General features: G+C 42.2%; 1 protein-coding gene across 2 annotated transcripts in view; it reads right to left on the reverse strand.

Annotated features, from left to right (window-relative positions):
- luzp2 (leucine zipper protein 2) overlaps window positions 1–25,006 on the reverse strand; it is a 355,809-nt gene that overhangs the window by 115,650 nt on the left and 215,153 nt on the right. For both annotated transcript variants that reach the window (XM_068046915.1, XM_068046914.1), the window contains exons 6-7: window positions 3,896–3,958; window positions 3,723–3,785 (exon numbers count right to left, since the gene is read on the reverse strand). In XM_068046915.1, coding sequence (XP_067903016.1) covers window positions 3,723–3,785; window positions 3,896–3,958 — 126 coding nt within the window. The remainder of the gene's footprint in view (window positions 1–3,722; window positions 3,786–3,895; window positions 3,959–25,006) is intronic.

Raw genomic sequence — 25,006 nt, forward strand, 5'->3', positions numbered from 1 at the left:
AGCCTCCTTAATGATCGATTCTAACACCTTCCCCATGACAAACATCAAGCTAACTGGCTTATAGTTACCTGTTTTCTGCCTCCCCCACTTATTGAATAGAGGGGTTATATTTCTTTCTTTCCAGTCTGATAGAACCTTTCCAGAATCTAGCGAATTTTGAAAAATTAACACCAATGCATGTACCAGCTCATTAGCTGCCTCTTTTAAGACCCTAGGATGAAGCCCACCAGGACCCGGGGACTTGGCAGCCCACAGCTCCATCAGTTTGCTCAGTACTGCTTCCCTGGTGATTGTTTTTAGTTTTTTTAGTTTTAGAGATACAGCACTGAAACAGGCCCTTCGGCCCACCGAGTCTGTGCCGACCATCAACCACCCATTTATACTAATCCTACACTAATCCCATATTCCTACCACATCCCCACCTGTCCCTATATTTCCCTACCACCTACCTATACTAGGGGCAATTTATAATGGCCAATTTACCTATCAACCTGCAAGTCTTTGGCATGTGGGAGGAAACCGGAGCACCCGGAGGAAACCCACGCAGACACAGGGAGAACTTGCAAACTCCACACAGGCAGTACCCAGAATTGAACCCGGGTCGCTGGAGCTGTGAGGCTGCGGTGCTAACCACTGCGCCACTGTGCCGCCCCAAGTTCCTCTCTTCCTTCCACCTCCTGATTAACAGCTATTACTAGAATGTTTTTTGTATCCTCTAAAGTGAAGACAGAGGCAAAATATTTATTCATTTCACCCGCCATTTCCTTATTATCTACTATTAACTCCCCATTCTCACTCTCTAGAGGACCAACATTCACTTTACTTACTCTTTTCCTTTTTAAATACCTGTAGAAACATAATGTTAGTGACTGAAACTAAGAAGTTTCAGGAAAGGAAACACAAATTAAGTTACTTACATCTTAAGAAAGTCTTTGAAAGTGGTAAGTAAATAGTATTATAAAAATGATATCTGATGTCTGCATCTTTCATTATCAGTAATGCGTGATATTTTTATCTCATATCAGTCATATTATATGTTGTTTCAGTGACTTTGCTGTGCAGTATTACAACAAAAACAACAAAAAGCTTGCATTTATATAGTGCCTTTAATATAGTAAAACAACTCAATGTCCATTATGGCCAAGCTGATGTGGGACCACAGGAAAAAAATAGAAACTAAAGATCAACTGAGAATGATTAGTCCTTTACAAAAAATCTCAGATGCTGAATTTTATCACATGTCGTCTGCATATTACATGAAATCACAAGATCACATGATAAATATGGATAATGTAGGTCATTTGCCCCATCTTAGCTCATTTATCTATAAAATCCATTAGTCCTTTCTACCACCCGGCTTTTTATTCCAAGTGTTAATCAATTTTATGTGAAGAAGAACTTCTTGACATGGGTTTTAAATTTGCCTTTTGCTATTTTGAACTTGTACCCTTTTTTGTCCTACATTCATGACTAACCTTGAAGGGGTAATCTGCATTTCTATGCTATAAAATATATTATATACTTCAGCAAGGTTCTCCCCTCAGTCACTTGATTTCAAGGTTGAAGCTTCACCAGTTTTCCTCATAAACAATCCTCTGACATTCGAGATCAGTCTTGTAGATTTTCTCGGAAGCACCTCCATTATACAAATGTTTCCTTTGTGCCTCAGTGATCAATACTGAAATTGGTACTGTACTATTCAAGCTGAGGTCTGACCAAAGTACAGTGCAGTTTCAGCATGATATCATCCAGTTTATACTCTACTGATCTAGCAACATTATATCCATTCAACGGCATCTATCCACTGATTCAATTACTTTCTCAATGAACTTGAATAGATTTCTGAGACATAAGGGTAAATTTAGAGCTGCTGCTGGAGTACTTTATTGGAACAGAGCATGGACTGGAAAATTAACACTACATTATTGTGGCCCTATTTCTACCCTTCAGTCCCTTCAAAAGAAACTCCCTAGCTGGGAGAGACAAATTTACCCTAAATCAATGGATTATAAAATCACACTGATTACAACTAATAGATCTGTATGTTTATTGAACAAGCAATTTATTTGAGTTCTCATCAAGGTGAGGAATGTCAGTGCCAAGGAAGGAACATTCTTCACTTAGTACTTCAGGCACCCACTGTCAGTAACAAGTACTCTCAGATCAGGTTTAACACAGCTAGATGCAAAGTAAGCTCTCTATACTCTACCCCAAGAATGTATACCACCCACAATGGAAGAACATTATTACAATGGTGTGGCAGTTTTTTTCCATTTTCCATATCAACCATACATAGGCCTGTCCAAGTGATGTTTCATTTAACTCTGAACTTAAAGCACTTTTGTGGTCTTTGCCCATTAAAAACTGGATTGAGATAACTTAAGGTTACTTAAAGTAGGTAAAAACTTTATCCCATTAGTCTAGGCTGGATTTGTCAAGTTGAAAAACCAGAGTCTTAACCCAATGCACTACTCAATTCTCTTCTGAATGAGCACTGATGACATCTTTTAAAATGGCCTTCAACATTTTCCTCACAATAGATTTTCGGGTAACTGGTCTATAGATATTCAGTTGCTCTTTTGTTCCTCTTTTGACCATTGGGGTCAAATGTACCACACTACAGCCCTTGAAGGCAAGCCATTTAGATGTGGATCTCTTAGAAATATTAGCCAGAACTGTGTCATTTTTTTCTTAACTTCCTCAAGAATTCAAAGGTGTATCCCATCTGGTCTTTGTATCCTATTGGCAGTTATTTCCTTGAGTTTCTTCATAGCACCTGCTTTACTAACCTCCAAGTATGTTATACATTCTTGTGCCAATTTGACTTTACCTGGAACTGTCACATACCACATTTGTGAAACTGATGTCAAAAATTCCTTTTACACAAAGATCATTTCCTGATTCTCCGTATTTTTTTTAACCTACCATCGCTCCAAGGATCAATTAAAAAAAACAGAAACATGACTGCTTCAGTACTTAATATTTCGGAATGTCATACACTCAATGAGAAAACAAGCAAATAAGGAACATTGTATCAAAGCAAAAGCAAAATACTGTGAATGCTGGAAATCTGAAACAGAAACAGAAAATGCTGGAAATACTCAGCAGGTCTGGCAACAACATTTCATCAAAATTCCTCTGACACAAGTCTCTGCTACTAATTTTACCATTATTATCATGTTGAATCCAAAACAACTAAACTCCTGTGTATGTTTTTATACAACACCTTGAGATAGTAATAAAAGTAGATCCCCTACATCTGAATACCGAATACGCCATGGTACATATTCCTTTGCTTTGTTAGAAAACAACTGCACCAAATATTTGTTTTTTCTAACATTACAATTGTGCCTCTTTCTGGTGTGTATCCTACTTATCAAGTAATTAAAGTTACATCAAAATTATTCAGAGGTATGGCCACAAACCCATCAAGATATACAAAGATCTAATTTTGGTTCATCATTTATATAACAGTTTATGTAAAGAAAGTTCAACTTAAAATGATCAGCTGCCTTGAATGTTGACAACCAAAAATAAACTTCTCCAGAAATAAGTGACTGTGTTTCTTTCTGATCAGCTTTCATCTACTATATTGGTTGGAAAAATCTTGAACACAGGAGTCTCACTGCCTTCTCAGAAGTGAAAACAACATCACAAGGTCTTATCACAATGTTGCACATTACCTATGTAAATCATGCTGACTCGAATAATTATCGTCTCACCTTAAAAATCAAATCCTTCTTCCCATAGCGTAGCTCCTTAAGCTGTGACTGGATTCTTTTGGACTGCAGAAGCAAGATAAGAAGGGATGGAAAATATCAGCACTAATTTAAATGCCTGAAAATATGTTAGCTTATTCAAGTGTGCTCACCAAATCATTACAACTTAAACATACCTCCTCTGCATGAATGGCACACTGCTTGTTTCCAGACAGAAGTTTGTTTTTCAGACTTTTATTCTGTGTAAGAGAATTATTTCATAATTTAAAATGTCTTAAATTATTAAAGCATGCAAGTAGAATAAATATTTCACCAACCCTTTGTGTGGCTTATACTATGTATCCTGTATTTTACAAATAAAGCAGAAACCTCATGGCTATTTCATTAAAATTTTCTTCAACATTTAAAAAAAATAAGTGTATCAACATCTTTTTTTAAAATTTCTGGTAGAAAGAGTTATGTTTTATTAATCTGATTGATTACACTGAAGGTGTCTTTGCTGTCTGTTTATAGTCAATACACATCTCTTTTAAGTATTTCTAATTCCACCATGTCCTCACCATACTAAATAGGCCAACAATTCAGAGTAGTTCAGCTTTGAATGATTTTTCAATAGAACTGCCAATAAAAAATGCTGACCTTCTCAATTATAAAGCTATCACAAATTTAAACTGATGAGTAAAAAGAATCAACCATTTTGAATTGTCTAGAGCAGTGGAGCAGGATCACTAGGGAATCTCTATGGCAGAAAGAGAAGTCCATATTGAATGACTTTAATTCAATTCAAAATTCTGCACATGATGCTGTGACTGCTGTTCGTGTATAAACAGTCACATTATCCAATTCCTTATTTAAACTGGCTCCTCCTGGCACAGTCCAGGATTTCAATCTGAATTCAGTGGAGAGGCCTTGATTACATTGTAAGAGCACTCAAAGGCACCTCTTCTGCTATTCTGCATACTCTTCTTCTTAATCATATTGCTATTTTGCATGTGTGCTTATGACAATATCACTATGGTAACAAAAAGCATGATTCCAGAAGAAATATCTAGCTGATTCATAATTTGTTCCAGCAGTAAAGCTACCCTTGAGGTGATGTTCCTTCATGACTGGATGACTCTGAAGAGCAAAATTCAAGCACTTAAATGATGCAAACATTTTTTTTGTTCTATTCTGCCATCAAAATCATTGTGTGAATAAGGAAACCACATGTTGGCAATGCAGATTAGAGCTGTTGTATCAAACTATAAACTGTGGTCCTCTCTAAACACTCAGGACTGCTAACTAGTTGGTTGGATCAACTTCAAATGTAAATAAAATCCAATTACTTGAGGAATCAGTCCTGATTTTATTGAGTTATATTTGTTGGCCAAATCACTAAAGCAAAATGTTTTATCAGTAACTGCATTTTAAACTCTTTCCAAGAAAGCATTATTAAAGGAGGACTCTTCCTCTTTCACTGAGGAAATGCATTTCAACTATATTGTGAAAATGTTTTAAACAATTTCACAATGTAATGGGAAGTCACCCTTGGAGAACAACTTTAGTACTTATGTTCAGTTACTTTTCTTCCCCCAAAATTTGTATGAAAGGCTGAAAATTTGTTGGCACTCGTTTTTGGGTGCAGGAGTTTGCAATCTTTCCTTACCCATTTCCCTTATGTAGGCAGCATGCAAACTTTGTGCCACCTCTCATTTGAATGATGACAACATGCAATCCAACGAGATCTGCACTGCTAGCTGGTTGCATGCTCAACAGGGGGCCTAGCAGCCTCTGAGCCTAACAGACATTCCAGATAGCCTCCAGCTCTTAAAAGAAGTCTGCCCCTCTTAAAGGGAAGCTGCACTGAATGAAAGGAGGCTGCTGCTGACTGTCAGTGCTGGATTGGAGAGAAGGGAAATGGACCACTAGAGAAAGGGCTCCGTGGTTCTCTGGTGATACTGGAGGCCTTAGTCATGGAAGTGGTTAGGAGGAAAGGCACCATGTTTCCTCAGGGGGGTAAGGAGGCCCTTAAAGAGCACCCTCCAGAGAGAGTAGGAGACGGTGGTCATGGAGGTGAACTTCCAGAATCTCGCTCCAAAGACCCGGCAGCACTGCTGGAAGGAATTTAATGATCTCACATGGGTGGTCAAAGTCATCTACAAAGTGAATGCATCTTCAAAGGACATCTCATACACACCACACAACCAACCTCTCATGCTATTCAAAACATCATACCTCCATCAACAGTCCCTAACACTCATGATTCATACATAACAATCAGATACTCCACCTCATCCTCACATGACTTCCAATGCTGCCATCCTCAAAACCAACTCTTGCTGCCTCCACTTGCCTCCAGTTATTCAACTGTTGAAGACACATCAATCAAACACAGTGCAACACAATCACTGACATTCAGCCCTCTCTCCTGCAGCATAAGGTTGCCCACAATAGTAAGGAACAAAGCCAAACCAGTGGAGGACAGGCATGTCTTCATTTCCTGAACCCGATGGAGGAGATGGCGTTGAGTATCATGGGTCTGACTGCAACAGAGCTCATTGCATTCAGCATGGCTGAGAACATTGAGAATGACATAATGTTACTGCCTTATGCCCCATCTCAATTCCCACCTCACCCTCATCCTGCTATCTGATGTGACGTGCAAGCTGCAAATGGTGTGGCCAAGGACCTCTTGCTTTACACCCCATCCCCTTTCTCTCATCCTAACCCTCCATTTCTGATTTTCTGCTTTCAAATGCCCAAGAATACCTGCCACCTGCCCAGCCATAGCAGTCCGAGGAGGAAGAGAGAGAGCAACAGCACACCACCAATGAAGAAGCAGACACTTGATCTGACTCATAGCACCAGCTCAGATACTGGCACTGCGTGAACTTTAGAGGAAGCATACAGTCAGGATCAGCATCTGCTGAATCAGTGGGTATGAGTAAGCGGCAGCCAGGCTGGGGGAATGGATAGCTCATGTGCCAGCTTACCTGATTAGCACAAGCATTCAGTGGACCTGCGCAGACCAAGTTTGAAAGGTGTGCTTCAAATCAACCAGAAGAGCTGATTGACATCACTATGTCATGTTTCTGCTCATGCTACTGGCACAAGCATGGCACAACTGCCCTAGAACCCTGCCTAACACAGGGCACCACGTGGATGTGCCAAAACTTGCTAGCAGCATGGCCTGTGCTATTTTATGCCTTCAGGACTTCCACTGTGCCAGCACTAGTGACGCTATGGAGCCCAATTTTACAGCCAAAAACTATGGAGCCTACTTTCACAACTAGAAGAAACTAAAATCAAGTGCAAATAAAATGCATCTTAGGTTTAAATGAAGAGCTGGTCAATGGAGTGAAAAACAGTGACAACATACTGCAAATGATTAAATACAGCAGGAAAGTAGAGGGTAAAAATATAGTGTAAACCTTGATAGTACTAATAAGCAGACATTTTTTTGTTGGTCAAAAGTAAGAAAACTATTTGCTAAGCCTAACTTTTGAAACTTCTGGACATGACTGATTCCTGAATGTGAATCTATCTCGCAGTATAAACTATTGCTTTAGATATGCTTAATAATGAATGGATGCACTATAATGTGAAGTGATCCTCAAGAAGTAGCAACAAATGATCTTATAAGGAATGTGGAAATGGCTCTCACTCTCACCGATACAAGTCAGGTTAATCAAAATAATTTTTATTGACTCTATGGGATAATTTTCTGAATGTTTCGCTCACTGGGAATGCATTTCAGGAATTTGGACATGTTCCCGGTATGATTTACTTTCCCTTCAAGAACAGAAAATTACAGTGATGTGTTCCCAGATGCTCCTGGTGAGAGTATGCATTTTGTTCAATGGATGTGAGACCTCCCTGCTCTGATTCCAATAGTGCTACAGGATCTCTAATGTGCACTTAAAGCAGGTGGGTGAGATCTCTGTTTAATGTATAATCATAAGGCTGTCATTTCCAATCAAGCAGATCCTGAGTAAGGCACTGGACAGTCAGCCCGGATTATTCAGCTAGCTTGCTTCAATATTGTCACACGTGGCTAAATAGAATCCTCTGTAAAAGCAATAATCAGATTCCTAAATGCTTTATTGTACTGTTCTTGACGATGTTCATCTCCTTGACTGGCATGTTCCATCGAATTTTAAGGGAATGCTGGCTAATACTGTCACTACTAGCAAATGGATTCAAAGCTGCCATGAGGACTATCAATTTTGAATAAAGCCAAATCTGATTGTTGGGTTAGGCATGCTGTGTGTTTTGGCTCTGCTACAAAAAGCAGGATACTTTCCAGTCTGTTATTAGTAATTAGCTCATTTATGTGTTGGCTATAGTTCACGGTCCTGAATTTTCACAGGCTTTTCAAGCACTCACTTGACCTAAGTCCCCAGCAGTGAAGTAGAATGCCAAAGAATCAAGCTAGAATCGTGATAGGGCAGGTACTGGTCTGCATTCTGACATTTTGATGGATGGTGGTGGTTGTGGTGGTATTGGTTATGTTTATGCCGGGTTATTGGATATTTTACATCTGATTTATCTCAAGAGTAATACAGATATCACACTTGCATTAAATCACCAACTGGTTTATTTACAGTACTTTAAAATATCTCAGCACTTACAAGATCTCAGTACAATGCCTTTCTTAGAACACAGTTTCTGTTTTTCTAGAACATTCAAGCCTTGTCTTTTTTAGTTTCAGTTTCAACACAGTAAGCTTAAACAATCAAACACAGTGAACATTGGTCAGTAGACAGACTAATACAATCAAACCCAGTTCAATCAAACACTACAGTGTTGTTTGAAGCAGCATCTCCGTCCACTCCAAACATATTCCCTGATATTGGAGGGGGCATGGCTGATGGAGGGAACTTCAGGTGCCACCTAAGGATCCAGACCTAGGTCTTAGCCTGAACTGCAGAAAAACTCTGGTTCCCGATAAGATTAATGAAAATTTACCAATGGGTCAGGGTGGAAAAAGCATCTGGCTGCCCAGTTCCATTTCCCCTATGGCATCTCTGCCTCTGGTAGATGTCTGAAATATATCCACATTGGCATGTAGAGGGGGTCAGCAGCAAAAGATCCCAGCTTGCACATCCTGCCATTTATTTTAGATCCCATTATCACATGTAACAAGAATTTTTAAGGCAAGTTGAATACAGTTATTGTGATGTAATTCTATATAATTAGTTGTGTTCAGGTGGCTGGTGGCCATCTGGCTCATGATAGGTTTGGTAATAAAGAGGTGCTCAAGTGTTGATTTGAAGGAGAATAGTCAGAGCATATTTGATTAGATTGCCCATCTGGATCTGATAATTTATTGAGCACATCAGTAATGCCCACACGTAGACAGCAACAGCTTAACATTTTGCCAAAAATGTACCCTACAGTTCCAATAAATATCCTGATATTTTGATGAGATGTAACAATTATTCAGTCCTTTAGATATGATTGCCAAGAAAGGATATTGTTATCGATCTTTGTGGCTCTCCAGAAAATCATTTTTTTTCAAGTTTTAACATTTAACATTTCTGAAATGGGCTATTAACACTAAGTACATAAGCAATTAATGTAAAAGTATAGAAGCCTATACATTGAAATTACAAGTCACTAGAAACATCAGTTTATATACCCAATGTAAAAAGCAAGTGCAAAACTAAAATGATAGGCCCTTATTAAAGAGTATGCTTTTAAATTAATTTTGAGCCTATCAATGCATTGAAAGTTGGCAGAAGGGAGAGGCAGGCAGTGAGGTTTTGTAGCCTGCTTATGATAACTGATGGATGCATCAAAAGGCTAAGCTGATAAAATCTATGGCAATAATTGTTGAGTGAATAGGAAAATAATCAAGGAAAAAAGCTTTGGGGAGCAATAGCATAATGGTTATACTACATGAGCAACTAATTCAGATGCCTTGACTAATGATGTGGAGACATAAATTCAAATCTCACCATGACAGCTGGGGAATTTAAATTCAGTCCATAAATAAATCTGAAATACAAAACTAGTATCAGGACTGGTGACCATAAAGCTACCAGATTGTCGTAAAAACCCAAGAAAGGAAATCTGCCATTGTCACACAGGGGTCTGGCCTTTATGTGACTCCAGACTCACAGCAATGTGGTTGACTCTTAACTGCCCTCTGAAATGATCTGGCAAGCCATTCAGTTAAGGGGAATTAGGGATGGCCAGTAAATGCTGGTCTCGCCAGTGATGCCCACATGGATGAATTTTTAAAATCTGACATGTGCAAACAATGCACGTGACTGTTGTAAATTTCACTGAGGTTAAGATTTTCACACCAATTAATTTGAAATGTATTATCTATTATCAGGACTAGAGTGCTGGTTTTGAAGATTAAGACCACATGAATGGAGACAAATTTATGGGGCAAAGTACTCACTGAAGTGTGGGAAATCATGGGCTCCTGAGCACAGAAACGAGAAAGAAAAGCAAAATACTGCAACTGGTGGACATCTGTAACAAAAACAGAAACCGATGGATTTCTAGAGAGAACAGACAAGACATTTTACACACGGCCTCTTCCACTAGCTCTGTTGGAGGGTCCACATCCAAAGCGTCTTATTCATTCTCTCCTCTGATGTTCTTGATCTGTTCCGAGCTTCCAGCAAAAGTGAAAAATCCTGGCCGACAGCAAAATAAGTAGTGTGTGAAAAGCAGCAGCTTTGAAAGCATATTACCATTTTAATATCTGTGTTTTGAGTGACTCTGGTAGATTAGGTCAATGGTTAGAAAAAATTTAACACCTCAGTCTTGAAAGGAGATGAATGATAGGGGATCAATGGAGATATAGAAGATATTACTTGAACTAGCAGAAGGTTAATCCTAAGCACTATTTCAAGTTAAATTATGACTGCAGGACAAGCGAAGTGAGGCACAAACTGTGAAGAGATAAGTTCAGGACAGATGACAGGAAGCACTGCTTCACACAAAGAATGATTAATGCCTGGAACATTATTACAGGTAAGGTGGTGGAGACAAAAGCTCTTGAAGTCTTTCAAATTGTAACTAGATACCGCAATGTGGGAGCATAGGTTTCTGTGGAATATGGCCTGAATGATATTCCTCATCTGAACGCATGTATATGACTATTGTGATTCTCCCTGGATCATTTCTGTGAAACTTGGACCTATCAAAATCTGGTACAGAAGTGCTGTGTTATAACATCAGGTTTCGACACTGACATCCTTTCATAGAATCATAGAATGATACAATGCAGAAGGCGGCCATTTGGCCCATCACGCCTGAGCCAGCTCCTTGTTTTAGTTGTCCAATTAGTTCCATTTCCCTACTTTTTCCACATAGTCCTTTTGTTTCTTTCATGTAGTTATCTAATTTACTTTTGAGAGTTACCATTGAATCTGCTTCTATCATCCTTTCAGGCAGTACGTTTGAGATCAAAACAACTCTCTGTGTAAATAAAAGTTTCCTTGTGGCACTTCTAGTTCTTTTTCCAATTATGTTAACTCTGTGTCCTCCGGTTATCAATTCTTCTGCCATTGGAAACAGCTTCTCCTTATTCACCCTATCAAAACCACTCATGATTTTGAACACCTCTATCAAATCTCCTCTAAACCTCTATGCTTCATGAAGAACAACCCCAGCTTCTACAGTCTTGCCACATAGCTGAAGTCCCTTATCCCTGATATCATTCTAGTAATTCTCTTCTGCACCCTCTCTAAGGCCTTGATATCTTTCCTAAGGGATGAGTAGGTTGGGGCAGAAGAGAGAGAGAGGTGGCCAATATGAAATCCTTTCCCTCCAAAAGGGTCTTCAATGGGCTTTCCACTGCCCTATAATATACCACCATCACCGCTTTCCTGCCAGTAGCTGGAGTTGCTAGTAGCTGGAGGTGAGAGGCAGGAGAGATGTCCAGTTTCCTGGGACTACCTACTGCCATCATTTAAATGCAATGGGGGAGTCAAGGTTCAGGCTTCCAGGTATCCTAGTAGGAAGATGGGAAAAGAAAAAAGTCCAGGTGATATTCTAAGCTTCCCCATTTGCATTTCTTTTTTTTTCTGCCACTACTGCTCGTATCCAGCCCATAATTTATTGTGATCTTGTGAGTTGCATGAAAACAGATGTGGCAATTTTTGAAAGATAGATCTCCAGCATAATGGAAGTTGTTTGACTGCTGGCAAACATGTGAGAATAATCTGTGCTCACAACATGCACCATGTCGTTACCAATCTGCGTTTACAGTTGGTGTAAATAGAATGTGCAAGAGCTTAATTGGTGAATAATCTATACTAATCAGATATTTTCTGTGCAGATCTGAATTTTAGGCACAAGTTCCACCTAACATTAAGCGTGCCCATTAGTCTCTGTGCTCTCAAATACTATAGTATACAGGATCAAGTTTCATAGTATCCTCCTCCACAAGAATATATGTTGCAACATTTTGATCTAGGAGATTGTAACTCTGCCGAGTGAATAGGCTTGATCCAAATAGCTGTGACTTTGCAAGAATGTTTACTTTCTGGTTAGCGCACTTCTTCTCTGATTCACTGGCTCCAATATTTATGGGGAGGTGGGGAGGGAGTAAGGGTGGGGGAACTCACCTGGAAATCCTGTGGATATGGAAGTCCTGCTGAATTTAACAGCAGGATCAGATTATCATTTCTTACTTCTATTTCCCATCTGGCAGCTGACCAGATTGACAGGTAGGCCAGCTACTAGGGAGGGGGCAGTGAAAGGTGGCAGCAAGAGGGAAAGATTGGGGCTAGGTGGGGGGTGAGGGTTGGTCAGCCGATTGTCAGGCAGGAGGCTAGAAAATGAAGCTTAGCTGGGGGGAAAAGGTCAGCCAATCAGCAGTCAGATGGGTCAAGATTGGGGATCAGAGGGAGGGTATTGGCCAATTGCAGGGGCAGAGGCTAGAGATCACATGTTGGTGGGGTCAATGTTGCCCAATTATGGCAGTAAGAAGAGGCCACAATCGGCAGAAGGGAGGCATTCAGGGGAGTACTCCAGCTCCTCTTGGCCCACAAGAAGTGCTATAAAGCACTTACCTTCTGCAGTCAGCTGTTCTCACCTCCCTTTAACTGCCAAGTTTCCTGAGCCCTGGGAAACTTTGTTGGTGGCTCTGTGGGAGCCCAATTTAAGTATTATAATGAAGCATCCCACCCCTCCAAGTCGAGTCTTTCACACCGCACGTATCTGCTGCCTTAAAAATGGTGGCCAGCGTGCTCGCGGCAGGTTGGGGACGCAATCCACGATGTTAAATTTTTACCCGCTCAATAGTGGCTTGTGATCCCAGATGTGACCTCATCTTCTCTCTCTGAAGCTTTCAGCAGCTATTTTCCCTTTTACACCAGCACAAGGAAACTTTCTTTGGTTTGTCTGAACTCCCAGTGCCAGCATACTGTGTACTCAGGATCTTATAGTTACATTGAAAGGCACTGTGAAGTTCATCCAGAATGGCTGTTCACAGTAGGTCAGGTGTATGATCCCTGCTGTACATTATTTCAGTCCCTTGTGCGCTCCTAAAGCATTCACACTTTGAAAACATTCTTGAAATCGATAGGCCAAAAACATGAAATGTTATCAGTGATAGCATGTTTTTCCCTCCAAGCTTTAGATTAGAATCTGTCTAAAATCTGGAGCTGAAGACTTATTCAAAGAGTAAATCAGTAATCTCATTTCCCCAGCAGCGAACAATAGATGAAGGACAAGTTGGAGAACTTGTACTACAGCTCTCTTTAAGAAAGATACCCTACTGGGGGTGCATAATGCCCAGTACAGTCTGATAGCACTATCTCTAACCTGTGCTTACTTAGAATGGTTTGAGGAGCTGAATGGTCTACGCTTGGTCCTGAGTTTCTTCACACAAGCTGTCTGCTGAGAGTGCAGGATATGGAGGTGGCTCCTCTTATAAAGCAAATGTATAATTATTGCACTAAAATAAAAGCAAAATATTGCGGATGCTGGAAATCTGAAATAAAAACAAGAAATGCTGGAACCACTCAGCAGGTCTGGCAGCATCTGTGGAAAGAGAAGCAGAGTTAACGTTTCGGGTCAGTGACCCTTCTTCGGAACTGACAAATATTAAAAATGTCACAGGTTAGAAGCAAGTGAGGTGGGGGTGGGGCAAGAGATAACAAAGGAGAAGGTGTAGATTGGACAAGGCCACATAGCTGACCAAAAGGTCATGAAGCAAAGGCAAACAATATGTTAATGGTGTTAGTACAGAAAAGCTGTTAACGGACTGAATATTGAACAGCAGCAAGTGCAAACATGAAAAAAAAACAGTGGGTAAGCAAACTGAACAAACTAAGATGAAATGAAATAAATGCAAAAAAAAGTTGTAAAAAATGTAAAAAAGAAAAAATAACTAAAAATGAAAGTAAAATGGGGGGCTGTCATGCTCTGAAATTATTGAACTCAATATTCAGTCCGACAGGCTGTAGTGTGCCTAATTGGGAGATGAGTTCCTCGAGCTTGCATTGATGTTCACTGGAACACTGCAGCAATCCCAGGACAGAGATGTGAGCATGAGAGCAGGGGGGAGTGTTGAAATGGCAAGCAACCGAAAGCTCAGGGTCCTGCTTGCGGACTGAGCGGAGGTGTTACGCAAAGCGGTCACCCAGTCTGCGTTTGATCTCCCCAATGTAGAGGAGACCACATTATGAGCAGCGAATACAGTATACTACATTGAAAGAAGTACAAGTAAATCGCTGCTTCACCTGAAAGGAGTGTTTGGGGCCTGGGATAGTGAGAAGAGAGTAGGTAAATGGGCAGGTGTTACACCTCCTGCGATTGCAGGGGAAGGTGCCATGGGATGGGGACGAGGTGGTGGGGGTAATGGAGGAGTGGACCAGGGTGTCGCTGAGGGAACGATCCGTTCGGAATGCTGACATGGGAAGGGAGGGGAAGATGTGTTTGGTAGTGGCATCACGCTGGCGGTGGCGGAAATGGCGGAGGATGATCCTTTGGATATGGAGGCTGATGGGGTGGAAAGTGAGGACAAGGGGAACCCTGTCACGGTTCTGGGAGGGAGGGGAAGGGTTGAGGGCAGAGGTATGGAAAATGGGCCGGACACGGTTGAGGGCCCTGTCAACAACAGTGGGGGGAATCCTCGGTTGAGGAAAAAGGAGGTCATACCAGAAGCACCGTCATGGTAGGTAGCATCATCAGAGCAGATGCGTCGAAGATGGAGAAACTGGGAGAATGGAATGGAGTCCTTAAAGGAGGTAGGGTGTGAAGAAGTGTAGTCGAGGTAGCTGTGGGAGTGGATGGGCTTATAATGGATATTAGTAGACAACCTATCCCCAGAGATGGAGACAGAGAAGTCGAGGAAGGGAATGGGAGTGCCAGAGATGGACCATCTAAAGGTGAGAGAAGGGTGGAAATTGGAAGCAAAGTTGATAAAGTTTTCCAGTTCGGAGCAGGAGCAAGAAACGGCACCGATACAGTCATCTATGTACCGGAAAAAGAGTTGGGGGAGGAGGCCTGAGTAGGACTGGAACAAAGAATGCTCGACATATCCCACAAAAAGACAGGTATAACTAGGACCCATGCGGGTACCCAGAGTGACACCTATTACTTGAAGGAAGTGCGTGGAGTTGAAGGAGAAATTGTTCAATGTGAGAACAAGTTCAGCCAGGCGGAGGAGGGTGGTGGTGGATGGGGACTGGTTGGGCCTCTGTTCCAGGAAGAAGCGGAGAGCCCTCAAACCATCCTGGTGGGGGATGGAGGTGTACAGCGATTGGATGTCCATAGTGAAGAGGAGGCGGTTGGGACCAGGAAACTGGAAATTGTCAAAATGATGTAGGGCGTCAGAAGAGTATAATTATTGCATTGTCTCAATCCCCAAAATGGTTCCTATCTGTGCTGTACAAATGTAGTAGGTATAAATATATGAAACACTGTTTAATCAACTTATTTGGTTCTGACTTTCTCACCCTCTGTAGAATGTAATGTGGGTAGAAAATTACACTGACACATCTACTACATGCATATTTATAACCTATGATAGATTCTGGAAATTACCATATAGACTTTTACTATTAATCTAAAAGTGTTATTCATTACACATTTAGCAGATGGCCAAATGTCCTTTATAGCACTCAAAAGGTGTCACTTTTCCAGAATGTCTTTTAAATTTTATTTTTGGTGCATCAATTACAAGAAAATAGTTGAGTCACTGCATAATCGCGATGCCAGCTATTACCAACCATGCTTCACATTACATTTCTAGACACTTCCTTTGTTATTATTGTAGGTAATTCGAAGCCTGGATGCCTATGGTACATGTATTCAAATCCAGTCAAGACAGATGTGATGATTACCCCCTCTCTAATGGTTTTAAGGATCTTGAGTGAAAACAATTTAGGAAATCTTAACCCAGTTCCCAGTGGCCACATCTGCAGTCTCAGACTGTCAGTAATTCAGTACTAATTGAACAATCTCAGTCTTGATGACAGATCCTATGGAAAATAGAAATATGACAGTACAATGTCATGGCCTGGATTCTTCTGTTGGTGGGCTTGTGGTGGAGTCGTTCCAATGTCCACCCATGTGAAATCAGTACTAACCCACTGCCATTTGCTTCTGGAAGCCACATTAACCATGCAGGACAGTTTAGAGGCCAGAAAACTGCCAATCGTTGGCTTAAACTCTCTGGGAATACAGTTGTGATGCAGCTTTTGAACAACTGTTGATTGTTAATGAGGAACCTTGAATTTTACAGGTACAGACACTTCACGGTGGCTGAGCCAGCCCCAGTCTCAGGCATGGCAGCAGCAACAAGAGCATCAAGGTTTTCCAGGAATTTCACGAATGCGACATTCAACCATCATCTCCATTCACTAGATAACCTCTTGATTCACTTTGTCTGCCACAAGAGTCACTGCTAGTCTTCAAGGACATCACACTCAAAGTGGGGCCAGTGTGCATGCCACTCATGTGTCTGTAACATTATATTTTCTCTCTCCAAAGGAAAAGCTGGCTTACAAATAATGCCATAAAAATAACACCAGGGAAACCACCACAATGGAAGACCTGAGCCCACAGCAAAAAGAAGCTATCCCAATTCTGGGCAGATGCTCAGGACAGATCCACTGAGGACCACCTGGGCACTTCCAGAAAAACAACCATTTCCAATTCTCTCTTTCCTGTCACTTCCTCAACAATTCTGTCATGGCTTCTTACCTGCACAAACAGAAACACAAAAACACTCACTCTCAAATAATTACTTATTGAGTCAGAAAGATTGTCACTGGCTGAAGAACTGATCACTAGTGAGAATAAGGAATGAAGAGCAAATGAAAGAGAGAGAGGGACTATTCCCCCATGAAGGGAGGAGTAACAAGTGCAGTCAGCTGAGAAACTGGATATCAGTGGCCCAATGTTCAAAGGAGCAATGATTATAGAACATAGATGTCATATGGAGACAGTGGAGATTGTTTCCATGAACATGGTCGAGACAATAGATAAGTAAGGGGAGGTCTATATGTGCATTTTCCACACATTACGGGAAGTGTCGCGGAGCCTGCAGAATATCCTGGTGACAGTAATGGCTTGGGGGATTGCTGATGCATCAAGACAGCTGAAAGAGCTTCTAAGTGCATTGGTGGCTTCTCGAGAGGCAGCCCCATTACTTCCCAGGAGCAAAAAAAATTACAAGGATGATACCAGAACCGAGTGCTTATATCCATCAGGAAAGACTGAACAGGCTGTGGCTCTTTCCTTTAGAAAAGAGAAGGCTGACCTGATACAAGTCTTCAAAATTATGAAGGGCTTCATTAGGGTAGACACAGAAGATGTTTCCACTTGTGGAGGAGTCCAAAAAATAGAAAATTTGGATGCAAAATTGGGATAGCTTGAGCCCATTTTTCGGGCACTACACATGTCCTTTGACATCCAAAATTGCGTCCACAGTGCACATGCACCCTTTTGGGGTGAAACACACTGAAATGGTCCAGGTATTAGTACATGTGCAGTGAGTGGCCGCCAGCAGCATGCAGAGCAGATAGATCTTGACGTCAAGCATGGTGCAATGGTGATTTGATGACAGCAGTGTCACTTTGGAGCTAATGCCTTCTCTTCACCTCGTATGGCTGAGCACGCATTCAGTAGCAGGAAGGACCCGCTCCCCAACCAACGCTATTTAAAGGCATCATAAAATACTTACAGGTTAGTTGTTGGTTGATTTCTTCCAGATGTTGCTTCAATTCTGAAAGTGGTGATTTGTACAGTTGTTCCAAGAGGCTATAGGGATTGGTATGACAGGTGCTGAAGGAGTCTTTGCTGACTCAAGGCACCTGCACAAATCAGAAAATGCTAGAAACACACAGCAGGCCTGGCCGGATTTGTGGGGAGAGAAACAGAGTTAACGTTTCAGGTCTGTGACCTTCCATCAGAGCTGAAATGTTAACTCTGTTTCTCGCTCCACAGATGCTGCCAGACCTGCTGAGTGTTTCCAGCATTTTCTGCTTTTATTTTTATTTCAGATTTCCAGTATCGGCAGTATTTTGTATGCTTTTGTATCGTGCTTTTGTATCTGCACATATCAGTTGCTCCAAGACACTCATAGGCATTCCCCTTGGAACAAAGCATGACCTGGAGAATGAACAGCATGCCGGAAAGCGCAAGTAAAGCTGCTGGAAGAGGGAAAAGGAGGAGGAAGGACAGAAGAGCTCTCATCAGGAGGGCATATAACCCCCAGAGGTTCAGGAAGCAATTCTCCTACCTGAACCTCAGTGAGGAACAATGTGTGAGACGTCTAATCTTCAGTAAGGTTATTCTCATTGAAATCTGTTATGTGCTGCAGCCACAACTGCAACTTCAATGCACAGTGAGAAGTGCATTGCCAGTGGCTGTCAAGGGGATTGTGGTGGTGAACATGTATGCGTCTGGCTCCTTTCAGGCTGGAGTCAGAGATATTTGTTTGCCATCCTCTGTTGTGGAAGGCAGGCCAATGAAGCTCTCTATTCAAAGAGAGCTGAACACATGTCATTCTCTCTTGCCAGAGAGAAGCAGGCAAAGCAAGCATGTGGCTTTGCCAGGCTTCACCATGGTGCAGGGTGCCACTGCCTGCACACATTTCATTTTGCAGTTGCTGTATGGAAACTCCAAGATGTACTGCAACTGAAAGGAATTCCATTCCCTCAACATGCAGCTGGTGTGTAACCATCGGCAGAGCAACATGCAGGTCATTGCCTGGTATCCTGGCAGCAGTCATGATGCCTTCAATCTTCAGCAGTCCACTGTGCCAGCTGCATTTGTGCCACCACGGCAAACCATGGCTATACTGGGTGACAAGGGCTACCCTCTGATAACATGGCTAATCACTCCAGTGCACAACCTACATACACGAGTGAAACATACATACAATGAAAGACATCCTGCCACAGGAAATGTGATACAGCAGACCACTGGCATGCTGCAACAATGCTTCCGCCCCCTGGATTGCTCTGGAGGGGCTCTGCAACATTCAGCAGAGCAGGTGTCAAAATTCGTGGTGATTTGCTGCATGGTGCACAATCTCGCCATCACGAGAGGACAGCCCTTTCCACCAACTTTACAGCAAGCAGCTGAGCAGCAGAGCATGAGGACGAGGAGGAGAAAGCAGAAGAGGAAGAGGAGGCAGAGAAGGCAGAGAAGGGAAGGTGGTAACCTCAAAACCCCTTTCTGCCTGGGTTGTCCATGAAAAATTTATCCAAGTGCGATTCCAGCAACTGCAATCCCAATTTCCCATTCACCAACAGTCTCACACTTTACCTTTCCTCTGTCAATGACCATCACAGCATCTGCTTGGCCACAACAGAAAATAAACATTCAAGAACAAATGTAATCATTCCTTATTACATTCAAAAGTCAACTAATCATTCCCTGAGTGTCTGCCTTCCATGTATCTTTGCCTGTCTTAGTGCTACATCACTGTGCTGCCCTAATGGCTGCAGCATGGGTTAAGGAAGGCTGTTGACTTTCAGTGGAGGAGACTGCAGATGGGCTTGCAGGATGACTTCAAGCAGCTTCTGGGCCTAGAAGGCCTGGCTGTGGACTGCACCATCTCAGCATGGATGGCAGCCATCTCGGCTGGCTGGCTGGCAGGCAACAGTAAGGATACAGGTGTATTGGCAAAAGTGGGAGAACAAATGCTGTCTTCCTGATAGAGGACAGTAGGATCATGCTCCATTGCCACTCCCCCGGCTGGAGTCTCAGCAATCCCAGTACTCTTTTGGAGGGCAGATTGCTGGGCTGCTGCGAAAGACTGTAAGCCCATTTGCACACTGTAATCCACAGCTATGGTGGCAGCAGTCTGAGCTTGCATGTTAAGAAAGCTGATCTTGCGTGACAGCAGTCTAAGCATCCAATGCAGCATTTAGATGTTGGGTGGTACTGCTTGTACTGCAATGGAAGATACATCATGGTTTGGTCCACACTGAAAAATATCAGCTTCAAGCTCTGCGCAAAACCCTGTGTCAAGTTTGTGCTGGACTCCTCCAGGCTCCTTGACATTGACCGCAGGCTTTCTGGCAGACTTCCCAATGCAACAAGTATCTTGTTTTGGACACCCATCAGCGTTCTTCTGTAGGTTAGCTGCTCATCTAAATTATCTGCAGCAGAACCCATGTGCGACTTCACCCTCTACTGAGCTGGCACCTCTGCTAACCTTGCCCCTGCCCTGGCTGCTGGTCACTCATGCTTGCTGTTTCATCAGGTGCAGATCCTGCCTCTACGCTGTCCTCTAAATTAAGTGCGGGGCCAATATCTGAGCTGGTGTCTGCGAGTGAAAAATCAAATGATGATGCATCTTCATCAGCACTGTCTTCTTCCTGTTCCTCCATTGCCTGCCCAAATTGCAATACTTGGTTATCTGAAATGAGAAAAAGTTTGTGGTGCAGGAAGGGGGAAAAGTAAGAATGCATGCTTACACTATCTGCAGCATGTAAATCAGAAGAGAGTGTGGGATGAGAGGGAGGTGGGATGTGAGGAGGAGGATTTGATATGAGGATAGCATCATCTTTAATGTTTTCAGCCCTGCCACTGGCCATGGCCTTAGCAATGGCCATTCCAATATTGGCTGGAACCATAGTCTCCATGGGGGTTCTGACATGAAGGCACACCTGTTCCAATCCTATTAGCTCCAGCTGCCTCTGGTTGTGCATCACTTTGTCCTGCAAGAAAGAGGGATGTGTGTCAGTGAATGTCATGCAATCTGTTTGAGTGACGTTGCTGTCATGGTTGAATAAATGGCAGTGTGAGTTATGGGTGTGAGGCTTGCAGCAGTGTGAGTGTGCCATAGAGCACATGACTGAGTCCTGATTGATAGGTGAGTGTTGGGCATGTGGTGAATTAAACAGGGGCTGAAACTAATCGGGCAATTGGTAGAACATGGCATTTGAAAGTGCTTCACTGACCTTAACCATTTGTGGGTGATCATTGAACTTCTTGCAATACAGCATCCAGGTTCTCAGGGCTTGACCCCTGGCATTGACCTCCACAGCTAATTGCCGCCACTGCTCTCTGAACACCTGTCTGGAGAGCCTCCTGGCCACCTGCAAATACAAGACTTCTGTCCCTCCTTTTCACTTCCTCCATCAAGGCCTCTAGTGCAGGGTCGGATATCTTGGGGCCCACTCTCTCACATGTTGTGCCATTCATGTTGGTTTCCCAGGTCAGATTCACTTCCTGCATGACTGCCAGCACCTGCTACAGTGTACCTCCCCTTTAACAGCTGCAGGCTAACTTTAAGCAGTGCAGGCTGGCTTTAATTGGTGCTAGCCACTCGTGATATTGGCCCCCTGCTGACACGTCCAGCCAATTAACAGTATGGCTAGTACTGATGTTGAAATCATCGAAAAGAGCAGGCAGCATGAAGTTGGCATGTGGTCTGCACTGCAATCAATGGCTGAGGTTTAATTGCATATCGCGATCCCTGCGCTTGTTTTCGGGTGCTATCAAATTTAGCCCCTCAATAAGATAAGATAGCCACTAATAAATCCAATAAAGAATTCAGGGGATACTCAGAGAATGGTCAGAATGTGGAACTTGCTATAACTTGGAGCTGTTGAGGCAAATAGCTTAGATGCATTTAAGTAGAAGCTAGATATATACCTGAAAGAGGAAGAAATAGAAGGGTATGTCGATCAGGTGAGGGGAAGTAAGGTGGGCAAAGGCTTGCGTGGAGTATAAACACCAGTATAAACCTGTTGGGCCAAATGACTTATTACTGTGTTTTAAATTCTATGTAATTCTATGCAATAATTTCAACTAGACAATGTCACAGGATTTACAGGAGCTGTTTAGAGCTTGCCAGTCTATGACAGCACTGATCATTAGCACATCTGAGCCTTTGTTCTGCACTAGTGGATTGCAAGGAGTGATTGCACATATCATTGACTGTCCAGAGAGTGTCTGTGAGACTACTTTCACAAGAGAAGCTGCTTTGGATTTGACTCCAAGGTTTCTGTAGCAGCAGTCTGAACATTGATAAAATAATCCCATTCTGCTTAGAATCTATGATACTGAGGGCTCCATTATGGATGTTATGGGAATAAATATGTGGTCAATGATAAACTGCAGTGCAGACAATAATTCATCCATGTCTGTGCAGATCTAGTTAATACCCTCCTCCATACTTTTTGAGATCCTGCCAAGTATTTTTGCACAGACATTGGTGACTCATATACTCTAATCGGTTCAGCAGCCTCCGTTCATCAAGAAAAACTTACTTTTTGTATTCTTTTATGGGATATGAATATCAGAACATAGGCAATAGGAACAGGAGAAGGCCATTCGGCCCCTCCAGCCTGCTCCCCCATTCAATAAGATCATGGATGATCAAATTGTGGCCTTAACTCCACTTTCCTGCCTGCACCCCCCCCATAACCCTTGACTCCCTTGTCAATCAAAAAGCTGTCTAACTTAGCCTTGAATATATTCGATGACCCAACCTCCATTGCTCACTGGGGAAGGCCACCTGCAGATAGAGAACCTCTGTCCCTCCTTTTCATCTCTTCCCTCAAGGCCTCCAGTGCAGGGTCGAATACCTTGGAGCCCACTCTCTCGCATGTTGTGCCATTCTTTCTTGCTTGCTTGCTTGCTTCCCAGATCACATTCACTTCCTACACAATTGCCAGCACCTGCTTCAGCCACAGTGCACCTCCCCTTTAACAGGTGCAGACTAACTTTAAGCAGTGCAGACTTGCTTTAATTGGTGCTATCCAGTCATCATATTGGCCCCCTCCTGACATGTCCAGCCAATCAACAGCATGGTTAGCACTAGCTGGATGTTGAAATCATCGAAAAGAGCAGGCAGCATGAAGTTGGCATGTGGTCTGCATTGCATTCGATAGGTGAGGGTTAATTGCACATTGTGATTTGTTGCCCATCCCGAATTATATTGCACCTTTCATGGCCTCAGGGCATCGCAAAGCACTTTACAGCCAATTAAGTAGCTTTTGAACTGCAGTAATATAGGAAACATCGCAGCCAATTTGAACACAGCAAGCTTCCACAATCAGCAATGTGATAATGATCAGATAATCTGTTTTAATGGTTGATTGAAGGATAAATATTAGCTAGGAGCCCAGGGATAACTTCCCTGCTCTTCTTCAAAATAGCATCAAGACTTTTTTAATCCACCTGAAAGCATAGGCAGTGTCTCAGTTTAATATCTCATCTGAAAGAGAGCACTTCTGACAATACAGCACTGAATTCAGCACATATTTTTATGCTTATGTCTTTGGAATGGGATTCAGACCCCATGACCTTCTGACTTAGCAATAAGAGAGCTACCAACTGAACCACAGCTGCCATTATACAAAGACCTTGTCAGCTGAGAATCCCAAAGCACTCTAGTAGAGGCAAAACTCTTATTGGCTTTTCAAGTAGAAGGTGCTTTGTCTTTCTCTGCCACCAACACCATGTACTCCTCATCATCAATGCATGATGATTCTTGCAGTGTTACCTCCTCAATCTCACTATTTTACAGGAAAAATAAAGAGATGAAATAGACGCCAAATGGTAAAACTTTAAAAAGAGTAAAAAGAAATACAATAAAAGAGGTTACATGACTACCTCAGGACATCCCAAAGCACTTTACAGCCAGTGAAACACTTTTAAACTGAGTCATGTTTGTACTGTAGGGAATAGCTGAGACTTAAGGGTTCAGTTATACAAATCCATAGAAGTGAAGGACAAGTTGGTAAAACTGTAAAATAAAGCAGATGAGATGCTAGATTTTATGAATTCAGGTGTTTAGGTTCCTTTTTGATGCCATTAACAGCTGCTCAGCCTTGTTATTACTTTCCCTGCTCCATTGGTCACCCCACGATGGGAGTTATAATGTGCAATATGCACCTGATACAGATACTAGCAAGGGTTACTGATAGATGTTAATTCTTACAGAAACTTTGAGTAACCACACAATTTCTGAATAGCACAAACAGCTATTTATGAGTTTGTATCCTGGAGGGCATTAATGTAAGACCTGTAACCTAGCCTTTTCATCCTCTTCTGTCTACTCATTTTTCACCCCGACGGTATATCTTCAATGAACCTCTTGATGTCTTCTACATTTCTGTTTTTTGGCAGGCTGCTTCTCTATTCTAACTAACACTCTAATACTAATAAGAGATAATCTTACAAAATTGTTTTCCTAGCGTGCATCCTCACTCAATAGCCACTGGCAGTGGAAATTTAGGTTTTTAATGGATGGAAAAGCTCACACCAGAATTCCTGATATGGACTCCTGGCAGGCGAGATCCATTCTGGAAACACATTTTCCAAAAATTACCCCAATGTTGTTCTGCTATACTTATATTTCTCTTAAAATAATGATTCTGGGCCTGACACCACTGGCCAGTGAATAAAAAAGGAATAGAACAGCAAAGGATGGGCAAGGATGACAGTTGAGGAAATGCAGAGGATAGTGAGTGCTGAAGGTATTTTGTATAGTTTTATTTTTCATAAGAATAGAAGAAAATAAGAAATAGGAGCAGGATAAGCCATTCAGCCCTTCAAGCCTGATCCAGCATTCTCTAAGATCGTGGTTGATCTTTTATCTCAACTCCCCCTCCTGCACTATCCCCAAATCCCCTCGTTCCTTTAGCATACAAAGATCTGTTGATCTCTGTCTTGAATATATTCAACTGAGCATTCACAGCTCTCTAGGGTAGAGAATTCTAAAAATTCACAATCCTCTGAGTGAAGAAAAGTTTCATCATCTCAATCCTAAATGGCCAACCCCTTATTCTGAGACTGTGACCCCTAGTTCTAGACTCTCCAGACAGGGGAAACATCATCCAAGCATCTACCCTGTCAAGCCC

The sequence above is a fragment of the Heterodontus francisci genome, chromosome 14 (genome assembly GCF_036365525.1).
Source record: "Heterodontus francisci isolate sHetFra1 chromosome 14, sHetFra1.hap1, whole genome shotgun sequence".
NCBI lineage: Eukaryota > Metazoa > Chordata > Chondrichthyes > Heterodontiformes > Heterodontidae > Heterodontus > Heterodontus francisci.